General features: G+C 34.7%; 2 protein-coding genes and 1 pseudogene across 3 annotated transcripts; 2 read left to right on the forward strand and 1 right to left on the reverse strand.

The window, feature by feature from the left end:
• Positions 1-248: 248 nt before the first annotated feature.
• Positions 249-5,452, forward strand: LOC110821003 (methyltransferase). Its single transcript, XM_022050657.2, has 8 exons — positions 249-598; positions 2,489-2,647; positions 2,748-2,779; positions 2,886-3,028; positions 3,284-3,350; positions 3,533-3,610; positions 3,696-3,841; positions 4,983-5,452. The coding sequence occupies exons 2-8, from the start codon at positions 2,560-2,562 to the stop codon at positions 5,020-5,022; spliced, it is 594 nt and encodes a 197-aa protein (XP_021906349.1). The 5' UTR covers positions 249-598; positions 2,489-2,559; the 3' UTR covers positions 5,023-5,452.
• Positions 5,453-6,202: 750 nt separating this feature from the next.
• LOC110821038 (Tetratricopeptide repeat (TPR)-like superfamily protein) lies at positions 6,203-10,868 on the forward strand. Of its 2 annotated transcripts, XM_088221041.1 has the most exons (8): positions 6,203-6,401; positions 6,485-6,684; positions 6,771-6,922; positions 7,314-7,466; positions 7,944-9,502; positions 9,754-9,842; positions 9,938-10,166; positions 10,268-10,868. In XM_088221041.1, exons 2-5 carry the CDS (start codon positions 6,679-6,681, stop codon positions 9,364-9,366), a joined length of 1,734 nt encoding a protein of 577 aa, XP_088077167.1. In that variant the 5' UTR covers positions 6,203-6,401; positions 6,485-6,678; the 3' UTR covers positions 9,367-9,502; positions 9,754-9,842; positions 9,938-10,166; positions 10,268-10,868. The 2 variants fall into 2 exon arrangements, with proteins under 2 accessions (XP_088077167.1, XP_088077168.1); XM_088221042.1 differs by lacking the exon at positions 9,754-9,842.
• Positions 10,869-11,259: 391 nt separating this feature from the next.
• On the reverse strand, positions 11,260-14,992 carry LOC110821036 (putative disease resistance RPP13-like protein 1 pseudogene; annotated as a pseudogene).
• Positions 14,993-18,306: the final 3,314 nt, after the last annotated feature.

The following is an 18,306-nucleotide window of genomic DNA, read 5'->3' on the forward strand; positions in this document are numbered from 1 at the left end:
TAATTTTTATTTATATATTAAAAAAAATTCACTAATTATACTCACTGAAATGCAAAATTGAATGAAAATGTAAATTAAATGTATATTTATTAGTTAAAACAATATTTTTATTTAAACTTATAATTATGTTTTTTAAACTTAATTTTGTAAAAAAAAAATCATATAAATAGTTGAAAAATAATTACCATTCACGTTAGAGAGAGTTTAGTTTCAACTTTTACCATTCAGCCATTTAACCCAAAAAGTTAAAATTGAACTCTACAGAAACTGAGTTGGGAGTTCTTCCGTACCAGTAGAATTTTGCTTTTCCTTTCTCCTTCACCACCAGTAGCTTCTTCCCTTTCTCCTATTACAAGCCAGTTGCAGGTCGCCATTCCAGTCGAGCAAGCAATCTCTGTGGTTTTCAGCTATTTTTCCCAGTCTGAACCCTTCAGAATTGCTACCAGCTCCAACGTCAAAATCCATATTCTTTCCCTTTGAATATTCACGCATCCAACGGCTTTCACTGCCCAGGAGCGTATTCCACCGTCGCTGGCTCCTTTAAGCAGCTAACGTTATTTTTCCTGAATCAGCAAGTTTTTGCAATTCCCTTCAACGGGTAAATCCGATGCTTGTCTTGTTTCATTCTGTATAGATTTTTGGTGAAGCTTCATAGTTGTTCGGATGACATTTTAGGGTGATTAGAATCGTTGATTTTACTTATTAGGTTGTTGATAGTACATTTTTGTTTCGTTTCCTTCACTGTGTACGGAAGTTCAACTTCTATTTGAAGGAAGTGAAGTAAAATTCTACTGCAAGAGGATGGAAGGTGAACTTGTTTTTCAAAGCGAAACTAAAAGAATAATTTGCTTAGATTATGTTGAAGGTCGATTATCGTCCTCTCCTGGGTGAACAAAATTTATGATTCAAAAATAATTTGTTTCGAAAAAAGCTTTAAGAAAAAATAGATTAAAGAAAAGTAGAGTAAACTAGCAATTATGAATTACGAATTCATTAATTAATGCGACTTCTTAATTGAGTTTTAAAGTCTAAAGCAAGCAGAATTTGATTAATTAATTGATGTGTAATAAGTACGGATTATATAATATTTTTCAGTCATCACATGGAAATCAAAGTTTCAGCCCCATCTTGTTTGTTAAAGGGGTAAAGGTGAGAAAAAAATTTGTGAAATATGATAGTCTTTCATGCTAAGAACGCATTACGAATTACAAATAAAGATAAATAATTAGATATCTTTGTAAAAGTGTAATGTTAGATGAATCCTTACCTAATCCTAATTTTAGATTGGATAATGACTGCTGAGAGAGGTAGTAAGGATTTAATTGATTCCTTCTTTATTCACATTTAACACTTTTAAAGTTTGCATTATTATCAAATCCTTCTTAATCTACTCTCCCTTACGCAACAAATAAACTCGTGACTTGCTGTTCATCTCTGGTTCCCCCATGAATGTAAATATGTGCAGGTTCTTGATGAAATGAGCCATCTGTTGTGTTTATAACATATTTATACTTGATTGTGTTAGGAACTTTGCATAGCATTCATCTGTCTCTCTGATTTGAAAATAAAGAACGCATTGTATCTTAAATTTTCTTTCTCTCATTTTCCTCATTTCATGTGATAGTTTGTTGAATGGTTCCTTACATTTGGGTTTATGGTTTGGCAGTTGGATAATCTACAGGTCGTGGTTTTGATTAGTCTACTTTTAAATGAGCTTGTATCTTAAGCATTTTCATTTACATTTACATTTCAATATGTTCACTTGTCTTCATAGAGGAGAAGATCTGTAGCTCTATACATGATCTTTGCTACAATTTGGTCTTATTTGTGGTTGAAATTCTGTATTTCATCTAAAAGTGATCTGATGGTAAATCAAGGAGTAGCCGCTGTAAAAGTGCTATATGTTTCTCTTTTATTTAACTTATTTATTCTTAGAAATCCTGTGTCAGCATCATTCTATGGTTCAGTCTCTTGTTACTGATAGTCTATCTAGCATAGTTGGAATTTTTTCTTGAGATTGTATTAGATGTAGCTAAATTTTAAATTATTGACTCGTGTGCCTAAATTATTTCCAGATCTGGTTATTAGATAATTAATAAAGCTATGAAATCTGAATAAGTTAGATTAAATTGAAAGTTTATGTGATGAGGCCCTTAGCTTGCTCCAACTGAGTTGTATCTCTTAATAGTTGAGTTCTGCTGATATCATTTGATGCCAGACATTTTGTTGATGGTAGGTTATTAAAATCTAAGTGGCCCACTTAGAATCAATATTTTAACATTTGTAGCAGCACATTGATGGTAATAATGGACTAAAATTAATTTTGTTGGGCGATTCCTGCTTATCACTCCTTAAAATTTGTTTGCTGATTGTTGATGAAAGTTGATTTTGTTTTCTTTCAAGTTATCAGTTCTGGTTCGGAGCTTGATTTTGTTTTAAGCAGTACTAGTGAAGATTGATTGATAAAATGGTAATGTTCTCAAAGCAGAAGACTCATGTGTTTCAACTGCCATTATGTGGGGCTGATGATGTCATCCTCTCACTTTCAAAGTAGCCTCAATGGAGACCAGAATCATGGTTATCGCTCTCTGTGCCAGTCTTTCTCCAAAGAAGAACCACAATTCTCCTGGTTCTTCAACTTCTCAAAGTAGTCATATAAATCCTTTCATACTCTTCATTTTAACATCTCCAATTTAGAATTTTTAATCTTCTCTGCAAATTAATTGCTGTGTTATTTCAATTTTCAGGTAAAAGATGCAAATATGCCGGTCAATCAGTGGTAAACAATCTCCTTTCATTGTTAACCTTTGATTGGGTTTTGAATACAAAATAATGCTGGTAATGTCTGCCATTTATGTGCTAATAGTAATTGTTTAAGTGGACAGAGAGCACTACCCATACGCATCTTAACAGTAGGAAAAAAGAGGTCCCTTGGGGTTCAACTCTTAGCAGATGAGTACATAGGGAAGCTAAAGTATTATTGCAATGTTGACGACATTCAAGTTCGGTCTAATCCTAAAAATGCTCGGTAAATATTGTTATTACTAACCTATGCTTTGTTTCTCATTTTCAAGATGTTTGATGGATGATTTGATACCATTTCAAGGGTGGTTTTCTTTATTTATATGTATGTATATCACAATTGAAGCAAGATGTTCTTAGTCAAAGAAGATGAACTATAAATATTATTTATTGCAACTTTTTTTAGTTAAAATGTTTGTCTCTGTAGGATAAATGTTTTATGTTGTAATTATGGGTTGATTCTGGAGATATTGCACTGTAGTGATGCAAGGGCTCAGGTTGATGATGAAGACATGTCAGTAATGAACCTTATCAGTTCTGATGATTGGGTATGGTTCCTAACACAATTAGGTTTAGAAATTGTGTGTATGGTTTAGAAAAGCAATAGAATTGGGTGGAAGAAAGGAACAGTCTATGTCTTTTTAAGTTTGCATCCTTTGGTAGATTATCTTTATACCTCTAGCCATGGGAACAACTTTCATTTATTCTGTAATTTCTGATGTTGATGTAGGTTGTGATGCTGGATGAGGACGGAATAGAGATTGGATCAGAGCAGATGGCTGAATTGGTGGGGGATGCAGGGAATACTGTATGACCTTGCTTATACTTAAAGATGGTGTTTAAGATTATTCCTTTTGCATAACATCTTGCTAATTTTATTTTATTTTTCTTAGGGAGCTTCAAGGTTATTATTTTGCATTGGTGGACCTTATGGTCACGGACAACGCATAAGGAAGCGGGCTAACATGTCAATCAGGTTATCCTCTATGGTATTAAATCATCAGATTGCGTTGCTTGTGCTAATGGAACAACTATATAGGTGAGTATTTAGTATGCATTTCCTAATAATGGATTCTCTTTTTATGGGGCTTTAATTAGCATAAGACATTGTTTGGCTGTGATTTTAAAATACTAGGTTTCTTAGTTTCTTGGCGAAGTTTTATGTCTTAGGAAGATATATATAGCATGTCTGTTTATTTGAGGATCAATAATAAGGATGTTAAATCTATAGTATATGATGGAAACTTCGAAATTACAATATCGACAGTTACTTTGGATGATGAAACAGAGGAAGATTGATTTGTCCTCTTTTTGAGCCAGTGCAAGATGAATATGCTGTTGGAGCTTTCTGTCTTATAAAGATTATTTTGACCAGAGGTCTATGTTTTCTCAAATTTTGGGAGAATTTGAACTCTTGGGCTGTCAGTTGAGTGCTTGTTTGTCCATCTACATTATGCTCTTGATATTCTGTGGCTTTGCCCTTCTTTACTTGTTCGGAATTTTAAATCACTTGGGTGTTTGAGATTATTAAAAGAGTTTGATTAGATTGTATAGGAAACTTAAGACACGTAGATGTTTATTTGAATAATGAGAACTACATATTTTGAGGAAGGCATTAAGTGAAAAAAAAAAAATTACTTACTACATTTTAGCAACAAACTATAGCTAAATGCACAATAAGAAATAATCACTTTAAGCAAATGATTGTCAGGAGAACTGTTTTTTAGCACATAATAAATAATATCTTTGTTACACTACCAAATAGATAATATAACAAAAGTGCTTAAAGCTTGTTATAAGCACCTAAGAAGCAAAGTGAAATGCCCTTATGTTTGCTCTAAAGCTGTTACTTTTCATATCTTGACTAAAAATTTGTGAAACAATTAGTTGAAAATTCATGGTTAGAGTCTTTTAGGATCTTTATATGGATCATGCAGTTTTAGGTGAAGATGTTATATCAGTTACATTTTATGGTATTGTGGTGATGAGACTTATCAGTTGTTGCTTGTTTTTATGGATTTTGTTATGGTGGTGTTCTTCTGAGTACATTTGACGTGGGTTTTCTTCTTTGGATGTTGCTTTTCCTCCTCTCTTGTTTGCTTCAGAACTTCTTAGATTTCTGCTCTTATGTTATCAATTAAAAAGTAGCAACAAACAATTCTCTTATATTTGATTTTCAGGTCGTGGACTATTTTGAAGGGACAAAATTACCATCATTAACTGCTCCCTTCTTTTTGAATCGTGCATAAAGGTCATCTCCAATTGATGTATATTTTATCTTCTTCTTCATCCTTCTATTTGCGTATGGTTTAAGGACCAAAATTTAAATGCTCTCTCTTCTCACTTACATGCTACACATCATATTCCTTTTCGAATAAGTTGAATGGAGGGAGGATAGTATTTAAGAATTTATCGCTCAAATGGTGTATGGCACCCATGTAGTATGTTCTTTATCGTCAAAGGTGTGCTGAGCCCTTAAACTCTCCATTATATTTTCAAATATAGAGGTTCATATTCATTGTGAAGCATATTTGTAACTTATTCACTTGTAAATTTGATCCACTAGAATATAAGCTTTAGCTGCATGGTCCTACATCTGCCCTGTAGTTGTTCTGCTGTAAATTTCATATGCTATTGTTTTTTAACATCACTGGGGAATTTACTATTCATTTCTTCCAAAGGGGAAGCATATTTTGCTCCTTTTTAGCTTTCTAGACAATGCGATAGTCTCATCTTCGGTAGAAGGGAGAAGTAATTGTTGAAATTGTGTGATTGGTAAATAACGTCTGAATTAGACGACACAATATTTTTGTATAAGAGTAGATGCTTCGAACCCGATTCCTACTATGTCCTATTCTTTTTTTTTTTTTTTTTTTTTTTTTTAATAATTTCATTCCCATTCACTTCATCAAATGGGTGATACCATGTCTTCTCCTCATAGTCCTTTTTCTAATGCCTTGAAATGGTTGCTGTTTCAAACAATGTTTTGAAGTAGTTGAATATAAACTAATTAATTAAGTAATTTAAATATCAAACCGTATTATAAAATTTTAAATGAATATCCAAAATCCAGAAAGCAAAAAATTTATCTATTAATTAAACCCATATGTGTAAGTAGTGTATAATAATATTAAAAGTAAAACTAATTAGGTGTAAGACTTTTACCGTAATTCATGACCTCCCAATTATAAATTATGGTTAAAATTCTCCAATAATTACAGTTATAAATAATTTTTATCCACACCTTGGGATTTATTTCATTTTCGATATGCTCTGTTTTGGCTACTGAGGAATTCTAACTTGGATGAAGAAAGAATTTTAGCCTAATAGATTTAGTTTTATCAAATTGTTTCGGCCCACTATTAGCCCAATTATTTAAGAATTTCAGCTTGGCCCAAATAATTTCAACAGAGTTCAGACTCTCGGGTCTCATTTGAATCATCTCTAAATCTCAGGTCTCCGACCATCGCACCTGGTCTCCCACAGCTCTCCGTTCTCGTTTTCTTCTCTCTCTCCGGTTTCTTTTCTTAACTCGAGCATCTCTTTGATCTCGGCGAAGTTTTCTTTTTTGTATCAGGCACAATCCTTGTCGTTCAAAGGTAATGTCCCTCTCATCTGTGTTTGCTGCCGTTTCGCCGTTGTTTCATTACTCTGATTTTCTCCTCTTCTGCTCCGTTTGCAGTACTGGTTTTCCTTACATGGAAAACAGCTGATAGTTGTACCTTATTGCACTACGGAATAGGAAAAGAGGTATTGCAGCTTTGGCCCCAAGTAATTTGGGGTGGAAGTGGATTTCCCGTGCGTCTCACAGAAACGTGTTTCTGTCCATTTGAGCAGTTGATATTTACTTTTCGATACATAGATACCGCATTTCCAATGGCTGTAAGTCATTTCTTTTTGGCCTTACTGCTCATTGCATGTTGATGTTTCTTCAATTTGTCTGGTACAACTGTAACTTGTAATTGCAGCTGTCGATTGCCGGCGGAGAACCATTATTTGCTTCGTCCGATTTAATTATCCTCCGATTTTTGAATCAAGCACTCGACTCCATCAAGCAGAATGTTCTTAAGATATTTGCTAGCGTTTTGTGCTGTGACCTCAACGTCGATTCTGACATTAGGTTGGTTGTTCACTTTTCTTTCTTCTGTTTATTCTTGTTGGTGCATTTTTCTATTTTTTTTTTTTTTTAATTTCTTCACTTCCTTGAGTTGCTGAAGAAGGGGAAGAAGATTTAAGAAACCATACTTAGATGTTCGGAACAACCAGTAATCTTTGTGGAATTCATTTAGAATTAAGACCTAGTTTACCTACTTTAACTAGAAGGGAAGGTGAAAATTCTACTAGCTCATTTTTGTCGTGTTGAAAATTTATGAAAAAAATGGCTGTTCCTAATGTTGCTCTAAGCTTTCAATTATTTTGGGTCCCTAAGAATGAAGAAAGAGATTGTCTCTAATTGCATTCTATTTTTATTTATAATCCATTGCCCTGAATGCTTGAGAAACATCTTCTAGGGATGACAATGGGCTATTTGGTGATTCTTGTCCATTGAAAACTGAGAACTGGTTTTCGAAAAAGGATTTTGACAACAAGGGAGATCCACAAGCTGTTTTCAACATATTGGATGCAATGTTAAAAGACAGTTTGGAGCGTCTGAAATCAATGAGGTAAGATTCTTGCAAAATTTGTGGATTAATTTGAAACAGAATTGCGTGGAGTGTTTTATTTGCATCATTGATGGCTTGTGCAAGAAAATAAAATGTTTTTCTTTTTTGTTAAAAGTTGTTACATTAGTCTCTTATCACATGCAAGTTTAAAATTGGATGCCAAATATCTTTCTGTCTGATGGAGCATAACTTTGCTTATTGGATTTGAAGTTCTGTAAGTGCTTTTAGATATTTGTTTGCAGGTAAGTGTTAGTCTATAAAATTTCTATAGTGTACGGGGATGTCTGAAGAATCTTGTTTATTGATATTTTAAAACTTTTGATTTGTACTGACTAGATTATAAATTTGTAGTTATATTAGGATTAACCTTCAAATAAGAGCTTTAGATAATCTATGTTGTGTATTTTGAGTATCTTATAAATGATTTCAAGAGTTACAGAACTGACAACATGTTCCGTTACTTGCCTTATCTTGTAGGGAAAGCATATCTCTGGGGAGGATAAGCTTTACACAGTGCACTTTGGATCTTGATTACACTAGACACATAGCTCTGATAAAAGATTTGTGTTTTGAGGGTAAGCTGGGAGCAGCTTTATGGCTGCGGAGAAAAATGATACAAAAAGGTGTTTTCCCTGATGTGCTTACACATAATTATCTTGTAAATCAGCTATGCAAAACTGGTGAAATGGACAAGGCAGATTGGCTTATTAGGGAGATGATAGAAATGGGACCCTCTCCCAACTGTGCCACTTACAATACTTTTATTAAGGGATATTGCCTAATGAATAATGTGGATAAAGCTCTCTATCTCTTCTCAACCATGACTAACTCTGGTGTGAAGCCGGATAGAGTTACTTGTAACATACTTGTGCATGCATTATGCAAGAGAGGTCTTTTGAATGATGCCGTGAAACTTCTTGAAGAGATTCTAGGTGCTGACAGTGACAAGGCAGCCTCAGACATGATTACCTCAACTATATTAATGGATGGTTCTTTTAGGATTGGAAACACGGCTCAAGCCCTCAGTCATTGGGATGAAATGCTTGAAAAGAATACGGAAAGAGATGTTGTTGCATACAATGTCCTCATCCATGGATTTTGTTTGAGCCGAGAAATAAACACTTCTTATAAGTACTTTTGCGAGATGTTGAAATTAGGTTTGCCTCCTGATGTTTTTACATATAATACTCTTATAAGCACTCTTTGCAGAGAAGGCAGATTTGATGAGGCTTGTTACATCCATAGTGCTATGTCAAGATCAGAGGTTGCTCCTGATCAGATTACATACAAGATGATTATTCAAGGGTTATGTATTGATGGAAATGTGCTTAAGGCTAATGACTTTCTTCTTAGTATGTTAGAAAAGTCAATCGTACCTGAGCCACTTATATGGAACCTTGTAATAAATGGTTATGCAAGGTGTGGAGATATTGATAATGCATCCTCAATCAGAGATAAGATGTTGGCCCATGGTGTTGCTCCAAATGTATATACATTTAATGCTTTGATTCATGCACAAGTAAAAGGAGGAAATATTAATGATGCATATTCTCTCAAAAAACAGATGATTTTAAGCGGAATTTTCCCAGATGTGGTTACTTATAATTTGTTGATAGGTGCTGCTTGTAAATTAGGACATATTTATTTTGCCCTTCAGCTGTATGATGAAATGGTGAGAAGGGGATGTGAGCCGGATATAATAACATATACTGAATTAATCAGAGGCCATTGTGGGCAAGGTAACACAAAGGAGGCAGAAGAGCTTCTTGTAAAAATACAGAAATCTGGTTTAGTGGTTGATCATGTTCCATTTCAGATACTTATTAAAAAGTACTGCAAAATGAGGGAACCCCACCTTGCGTTTTACCTATATCAAAGGTGGTTGATTGGTGATAAGTGAGTTTGTCATTCAGTAAGTTCAAAATTATTCATATGGACTGCAGAACTGCGTAGTTTGTTGCAATACATTTGTTTTTGTATATCATGATGGGACCTGTTTTCTGCCTGTGGGGTCGATAGACTGATTCTTTCATGAGGTATGTGTATTTCTTATTACTTTGTTTTACTTTTCCTTTCGTTGAATCCTTCTTTGAAACAATTGTCACTCATGAAATTCCGCAGGAAAATGGTGTTATAAGTGTTACACATTTTTTTTCTCTATGTAGTTTTACTAGTTTTAGTTGATTATACTCTACTTAATGAGGTTTATTTTTATAAATGAAAGTGAAGAAAGCTTCTGTGATCAAGGAATTTTCTTCCCATGCTTATATATAGATCTCTATTTCAGGTGGCTCATTATGCCTGCCAAGGAAATGATTGATTGGACAACTGGTTCCAAGATGGTGGAATATTTAGACGCTTTTATATTTATTAGAGGTATTTTAAGGATTTTTCTTTCAGAATGTTGTTAAAGATTTGATTTACTATGTGTTGTGATAATGGGATTTTTTTTTTTTTTTTTTTTGGTTCAGCATGTAGCTGCTTGGATTTTTGAGCAGCCCTGAGGCCCTGAAGTTAAGGTCCTAGAAGTTTCTCAAGAATCCTTCATCCTTGCCATCTTCAGTTATTGGTGACGACAGTGTTAGAATGCTCTGAGTGTGGCTGCAGGCCTTAGGCAGTTGAAGATGCCCGACTATACCCTTAGAGACGGACAGTTAAAAATGCCTCTTAAGATAAACTCCCTTGTGTTGTGGCAATAAAGTAAGAATTCATGGAACTTGTTGCTTGTTTGTCGATTTAGAAACTAGTAAAAATCTTGCTCATTTCCTGGTGAAATTTGCTAAATTTTTATGGTTCTACAGGTTTAATTACGGTGGGCATGACGCAAAAAAGTCATGGTTGAAGAACATGAGCTAATCAATTTGAATCAACAACAACAACAACAGCTTATTATGTTCAGGAGAGTATCCGGAAACTGCATAATGGCAAGCTTATAGTGGGTTCAGTTATTATCATTGATTGCCCATCAGTCTGGAAAACCAAATTGTGATAATATCGTTGAAGTTGCAAGTGATCCCTTTTCCGATTTGAATTAACAGGATGGGAAGTGTTTCTAGTTTCCAGTATGATCAATCGCAAAAATGCTTGTTCATCTCTTGAGAATGCGTTCAGTCAAAAGAACCAGAAAATTTTTCCTTTTTGAGTAAAGAAAGAAATACAAAAGTTATAGTGAGGTATTTGTTGATCCTCGTTCGACTTCGCAAATTGTCGTACAAGATGGATGAGGGAAATTACTTCAAGAAAACAACTTACAGGTATAGCAATTTACATTATGCTGGAAATTATTTGTAGACATCTTGACTTTGTAAATGAGAATTTGAGTAATTCTATTTACTTGAATAAACATCATCATTTACTTGTTGTAAGCAGAGATTAAATAGCAGCTGTTAATTTGGTTTTTTATTCATTATTTGACAAAATATATTTGGAGCAAGTGAATTATTCTTGAGAATACTTGGGAGATTTAAATTTGATGAGAGAAAAATATAACTCAATCTAAGATCTGGAAGAATGTTGCTCATTTCATCAGCCAAATTCCAGATGTTGCTTTCAAAAATCACTTATTTACTTCATTGCTATAAATAATTTAAAGTACAGCAATTGAAAAAAGCTTAAATTACTTACTTTACTCTCGAATCTTATTTTACTAATTTTCCAACCATGTCACATGAAAATCAAAATAATATCACACCCAATAGTTTATTTAATCGAATGTGTCAAATGCTTTGTGACTTAAAAAGCTACTCTGTAAATACATGTTGAACATAAAGAAATATATAATCACACAAAAATATTAACGAATAATATCTAGTTCAGGTAAGTGAGCAATCTTTTGCCAGTCTTCACCATCCTCTCTTTGGCACAGTTTTGCTAAAATGGGGCAAGACTCTATAAGTAAATATTGAAGAGAGGTAGGTAGCCCCTCTTCAGGCAACCGTTGAATGTCAGGGCAACACTCGATATGCAATAGTACAAGAGATGAGAGCTTCCTGAGCACCAAGCCATCCAGTTTCCTCAGTTTTGGAAATTTGCAGATAATGAGACATTCTAGACAGGAGGGTAGCAGTCCTTCATCTGGAAAGGACTCCAGATCCTCAATTTCAGAACCGATTGACAAGAACTGGAGATGGGTGAGCCTTTGCAAACCCCACTTCATTCGCTGCTCAAAAAGTTTGTCACACTTATTTATCCTCATGTGAAACAAACTGACGGGAAGGCCTCCTTCTGGAAATGAATAAATATCCGGACAATTCCATATCCACAAAACCGAAAGACATGGAAGTAGGCTGTGCATTCTTTCGGGCAATGACTTCAATTTATTGCAGTTGATGAGAGTAAGATTTTTCAGGTTGGGAGCAGGCAATTCCCCAGCGGGAAAAGAAACAAAATTGGGGCACTCGTTTACTTCTATATGTGTCAGCGATTTAAGTTCGCGGAAACTGCCGCTCTTCGAAAACGTCAAGGATTCAAGCTTTTTACAACTGCGGAGTACAAGACACCCAAGGTTTGGAAACAAGTCAAATGGAAATGACTTCAAACTCCAATTTATTATCAAATTTGTAAGGAATTCGTAGCAGCAATTGATTGGGCGCTGAAGTTTCTCATGCTGGAATATTTCAAATTCACACGTAGCTAGAGTGGTTAGAAGGGAAAGCCCAAACTTCGGACATTCAACAATCTCAAGTTTTTCCAATAATGGAAGATAGAAAGGAATATCTCCTTCGAGGTTGTCACAACGCATTATATGAAGCTCCCGTAGACGAAGGAAAACACCCTTACCATGTTCTCCATCAGGAAAGAACCAATCCTGCCATCCTTTCATCCTTGAAAACTTCAAAATTTCTAGGCATTGAAATGACTGAATTCCGAAAGAACAATTTCCATGAAACTCGGGGCCAACAGCAACCACACTCTTCATTCCTTCGATACTGAGCTCTTTGAGGTAAAGTAGTTCCCCAAGTGGTGGCAAGGTAACACAAAAATCACAGTTGAACAGAGAAAGAGATACTAAATTAGGTAATGACTGAGGTCCCAGCCAATCTGGAAATCTCGTACCCCCATACCCTGCAAGGACAAGTTCTTGCAGATTTCCGTGAGGTTGAAGCTTGTCCAGAACCTCTCTAGCAATTTGTGAATCGCTGGTACAACCACTCCATTCCAGAGAGAGCTTCTTAATGTACTTCTTATCTTTTAACTTGGCCACTGATGCATCCTGCACATGGACAATGTTCTGCAACCCAGAAATTGTAAGTTCTCCATGGAGATCCTGAAGATCTCCTAGGTACCCCATCCCACAGCCACCATCATATCCCAAAACAAAATTAGTTAATGTTCGGAGATTTTTCAGTTTATTCATTTCTAGAGGAATCTTTTTCAACTTAGTTTTGCTAATATAGAGATGACGCAAATTGATTAATCTTCCCATGTTAGCTGGCAATTCTACGAGGCGTTCGCAATTTAACAATAGTAATGTCTGCAAGTTGAACAAAGTACAGACTGTGTTGGGAAGACTTTTAATTAGAGCGCCGGAGAGGTCAAAATATCGTAGATGTTTCAGGTTTCCAACTGAATCAGGCAACTTTTTGATGTGAAAACCAGACAGAGAGAGAACACGTAGGTACCGAAGTTTCTGCGACAATTCATTTGGTACCTCAATAGAACTGCCATAAGACAACCGTGAAGGAAATGGAAGGAGGGTGCGTAAGTACTTGGCTTCGTAAAATGTCTCAAATTTCTCTAACTTATCATTATCATGATATTCCCTCGAAAAAGACTTATATCTAGTCTTCCTGCCAACTTTATGTGAGGGTTCACACTCACAACTCTGACTGAATTCCCCTGACACAGATTTGGCTAAATCATGAATAAGGTCATGCATAATGAATCGAGATTTATCTCGAGTTGATTTTTGAAAAAAGGACCTCGATGTCAGATGATTGAAGTACTCATCCCCTATATCTTCCATCTTCTTCTTTCCTATAGGCCGATGTAAAAGATCTTCTGCCATCCACATTAATATTAATTCCTCCTCCTTGAACTCGTAGCCCTTGGGGAATATTGCACAGTAAGCAAAACACTGCTTTAGATTCGATGAGAGAAAAAGATAGCTCAGTCTAAGAGCTGGAAGAATGTTGCTTATATCATCTGGAAAATCCCAGATATTGCTTTCAAAAATCTCATTCCATTCCTCGAGACTTTGCTTGGAACGCAGTAGACCACCTAATGTCTTCACAGCTAGAGGCAAGCCTTTGCACTTCTTGACAATTTTCCTGCCAACTGCTTCAAGATTTGGATATGCTTGTGAATTTCTGTTGTCAAAGGCATGTTTCACAAACAACAGCCATGAATCACTGTCTGATAGTTGTTCTAGATGGTGAGTTGGAATAGTTTTCATCATGGATGCAACACCTTCATTTCGTGTTGTCACAATGATCTTACTTCCTCGAGCTCCAGATGAGAAAGGTTTCTTTAAGAACTCCCAGTTAACATAATTCTAATTCCAAACATCATCAAGAACAATCAGAAATTTCTTCCCTGTCAAATTCTTCTTCAGTTCAGTTTGAAGCTGATCAAGATCGTTGGTATACCAATTCTCTGAAGAAATTTTCTCAAGCAGTGTTTTAGTAATCCTAAAAATATCAAATTGTTGTGAAACACACACCCAGGATTTGATGTCAAAAAAATTATCCACTGCAGAATCATTATATGCCAGCTGAGCCAGGGTGGTCTTGCCAACACCACCCATGCCCATGACAGCAACCACACCTATATTGCTATCGCTTGCATCATCAGAGAGCAACGAGTTAATGATTTCCTCCTTCTCCTCACGTCTACCAAATACATAAGAATCATCAATCAGAGAAGTCGTTTGAAAACTTGTAATTAGGTTTCGACCAACACCTTCTCTCAAACGGAGTAGATCCTTCTGGTTAGCAATATATTCTAGTGTGTCAACTGTGTCTGCTAAACGTGATTCTATCTCCTTGTCAATTGAACTTGGAATAAATGCAAGAGAACTCCGTACCTGGCTTGACTCTGCTTTATCTTGACCTTCCAACAAGCACCGTGAAGATTCATAGGCGATTTCATCCACGAGGTCCTCTGCAATGTAGACTGCATCTTTGAGTTCGTCAAGCCATTCTTTGACTGCTGGATCTGTTATCTGCTTCTCTTCAGCATCATCGAGCACGGGTTTAATGGAAAGCAGAGTGAGCTTCAACTTCTTGAGCAAATCAGTGTTGAGTTTTCTGAAGCAAAAGAAGTCTAAAATCTCACGGGAAGCCATCCGATCAAACAGAACCTGGAGGAAAGCTGAGAGGAAAGCTCCACCAACCATGGATGCAGCCATTGTTGTGATGAAGAAAAGTATTGAGAAGATCGAAAGTATTCAAACAGCTGAATCTGCAAGGGATTGATATATCCATTTACTCTCTCGCCACGTTCAACTCTGAACTTACTATAAAATTATAAAAATTATTAATTATTTCATAAATCCTGAATATTTCAACTCTTGACTTATTATATAAATCCTGTCCGCATCAAACAAAATTATGAAAAATATTAATTATTTTATAATTAATTTAATACATACCTAATATATGCGTAAAAATTAATTAAAATATTTTTTATTTAATATAATTTAATGAATACAAATAAATTTTTGGTACGTATTGTCAATTGTAAGATGTTTAATAATAATAAAAATATTAATTTATATAAGATATATTAAAATTATGGACATAAATGTATATATATTGTGTATTATATATTTAATTATAAGATTTTTTTATAATAATTAGGATAAATTTTTACAATTAATATAATTATATATAAGAATGTGTATTTGAATTTATAATATTACTATATACATTTTTTTTAATATGTTTAACTATGAGATACTTAAAGTAAACTGAATAAAATTTTGTAATTAATTACACTTTAATTTATATAATAATTTTATTTTATAAAAAATGTAACTCAAATATATTGTTATTAATATTTACTAATTTTTTTTTTGACATAACTTATCTTAAAAATTTAATAGTAAAATTAAAACATTAAACAGAAAAAAACATAAGAAATAGCAATAGTATATAATACAACATGATTATCTATCTAGTTATAGAAAAAAAGGATCTTTATATCTTTAATTACTTTTAAAATGAATTATTAGATTAGTCTTTAAAATTTGATGTGTGATGTTTTTTTAGTTATAATTTTTTGATTAATTTATTAATCTTTTAATTTAATTAATTTGCTAAAATTATTTTTTTGGACTATTTTTTAGACTAATCATTTTAATTTTTTTGGTTACAAAACAAAATAAAACTGAGTATTTGAAACACCAGACACAAAGACTAAGTTATTAATAAAGGATTATAAACTATGCAATTTGGCGATCATTGAACCAACAAACTATGAAGAACCTATGACGTATAAAGAGTGGCAGCTTGCTATGGAGGAAGAGATTTTCATTGAATAATCTTAAGAGTTTCTAGTTGATGGAAAGATTACATGGTATACAAGTTGAAGAAGGCAATGCATGGCCATAAGCTTAAACAATTGATGATGAAAAACTTGCTGACATCCTAATTAAAGCTTTGCCAAGGGAACGGCTTAAGACTTGAGAACCAAGCTTGGACTGTTGAAAAGAAAACTCAAGGAGTAGCGTTAGTAGTTGAGTTTTTCTTGAACAATGATTGCTGAAGTTAGAAAATTATGATTATTTTTTCTATATTCTACTTTAATTAGTAAGTGGTAGTTGAAAGGAATGGTGAAACATATTTTAAAGTAAGAAAATCAACAACTCTTGCTTGTTTTGGTTAACCAAAATGATGTGTAATACCCGAACCTGAAATTTAGTACGAGATTAATTTCAACATAAAAAAATGTATAAAAATCTATTTTTGAAATTAATAAATTTTAATTTAATGTGAAATTATGGAAAAAATAAGTTGAAGATGAAATTAAAAATAATTTTGGGAAAAATAGGTGAAAATTTAGGTTCGGAAGGTATTTTTGAAAGAAAAATCGAAAACTGGAAGTCAGAACCCAATTAAGAAAAATTGCGCCACGTAAGACCACCCAGTCAGCAGTCTCGGCGAACCGGAGTGCACCGCGTGGTAAGGCTGACTCGGTGCCACACGAGCGGCTACATTAGCGATCTGCGTGCCCCGCAATCGGATGGCCTAGAAGCGTTCCTGTACGCGCGGGCAGTCTGGATTCATTCATTCCTCAAACACGATCAGACGGTCACGAATAAATGCGATGAATGGTCTAGATTTGTTCCTTTTTTAAACGCGATCGGACGCTCAAGATCAAGTCACGATGAACGGTTTAAATTCATTTTCTCTTTAAATGCGATCATATAGTCGAGATCAAACATAATGAACGGTTCAGATTAACGTGAGATGGATATAAATATTTCGCATCACACCGAACCAGAACTCTAGCCGTCAGCCTCCCACCGGAGAAGAAGAACCAGTTGCAAGAGAAGGGAGCTGACCACCGCCCACTGCCGCGCCGGAGCCACTTTCAACTACCAAAAAAGATAAAAATTCTCCTATTCACCTGGAATTTGATTCCGAAACCTCCATGGCCAAATCGGAGCAAAAGAAACAGCAGGTGAGCCGAAAATCAAGAGCAAAATCTGGCAACGCCGCCGCGAGCAAAACCCACAACCTCCTCCGATGAGCCCCTTCCCATTTTTCGTTTCGTGCGATTTTTTTATCGTTGTGTTTATCGTTCTATTTTATATAGGTTGACCAAAGAAAAAGGCCCAGCCGCGGAGGTGAGACGGTGAAGCTGCCGCATCGAAAAATTTTACTATCGGTAGGCTTCCGTTTTTTTAATTTTTTTGGGCAATTGAGGCCTTATAACGTGTTTTTTCATAGGAAAGAGTATAAAACCAGCCAAAATCGGCAAAAACTGGCCAAAAACGGCCAGGCCGAGGCAAACAGCCACCGTGTTGAAATTCTAAAATTGGCTGGAAAAAGGTTTTTAATATCGATATTTTATTTTTTAGAGGTATTTTTAGGTACGTGAAGCGTGTTTTAATCTCCGTAGGAAAATTCAGGAAACTGGGGACCGCTAGTAAGCGCAGTAGAAAGTTTGGTATTTCGGACACTTATTCGGGTAAGAATTCCTTATCTTATTCTCTGTTATGGAATTGAAGTTTAATAATCGGTAATATGGTATTTTGTATAATTTAGAAAACTTTAAGAATAATTACAGGTTATCAATAAAGCTGGAAACTGGTTAATCATTTATTTATTGTCATGTTTAACTGATTGTTGAATTTACAGCTTTAAATACATGATGATATACTAGAATGGTTAAATGATTCAATTGTACTTCCTTGATATATATATTGCTTGTCTTGCGTGATTCACAGTTGATTATGAAATTAAAAATTAATATGCAAATGGAAAATTGTTTGGTCATGTGAATTAATGAATGATAGCCTTAATAGATATCATGTGAGATGGTGGACGGATCGGGTACATAGGAAATCCTATCGTGAACGTTGTCTCATACCGGACGGGGTATTGAGGAATGATATTTTTGGCGCTCATACTAGACAGAGTATGAGAGCGATCCGATTCACCTTCATACTAGACGAGGTATTGATAAACAATATTTTTGGCGCTCATACTGGACGAGATATGGGAACGGCCGATTAGTTGACAATATTAGATATTGATTCACGCGTAATGAGACATCCTTATGAGCCCCTAGGGATACTAGTAGGCAAATAAAAATGGAAAGTAGTTGCTATTATTCACTTGAAAAGGAAATTAGAATATTATTTGAGTTATTGTATCTCTATAAATCGATTTTA

The sequence above is a fragment of the Carica papaya genome, chromosome 5 (assembly GCF_054855325.1).
Source record: "Carica papaya isolate Zhongbai chromosome 5, ASM5485532v1, whole genome shotgun sequence".
Classification (NCBI taxonomy): domain Eukaryota; kingdom Viridiplantae; phylum Streptophyta; class Magnoliopsida; order Brassicales; family Caricaceae; genus Carica; species Carica papaya.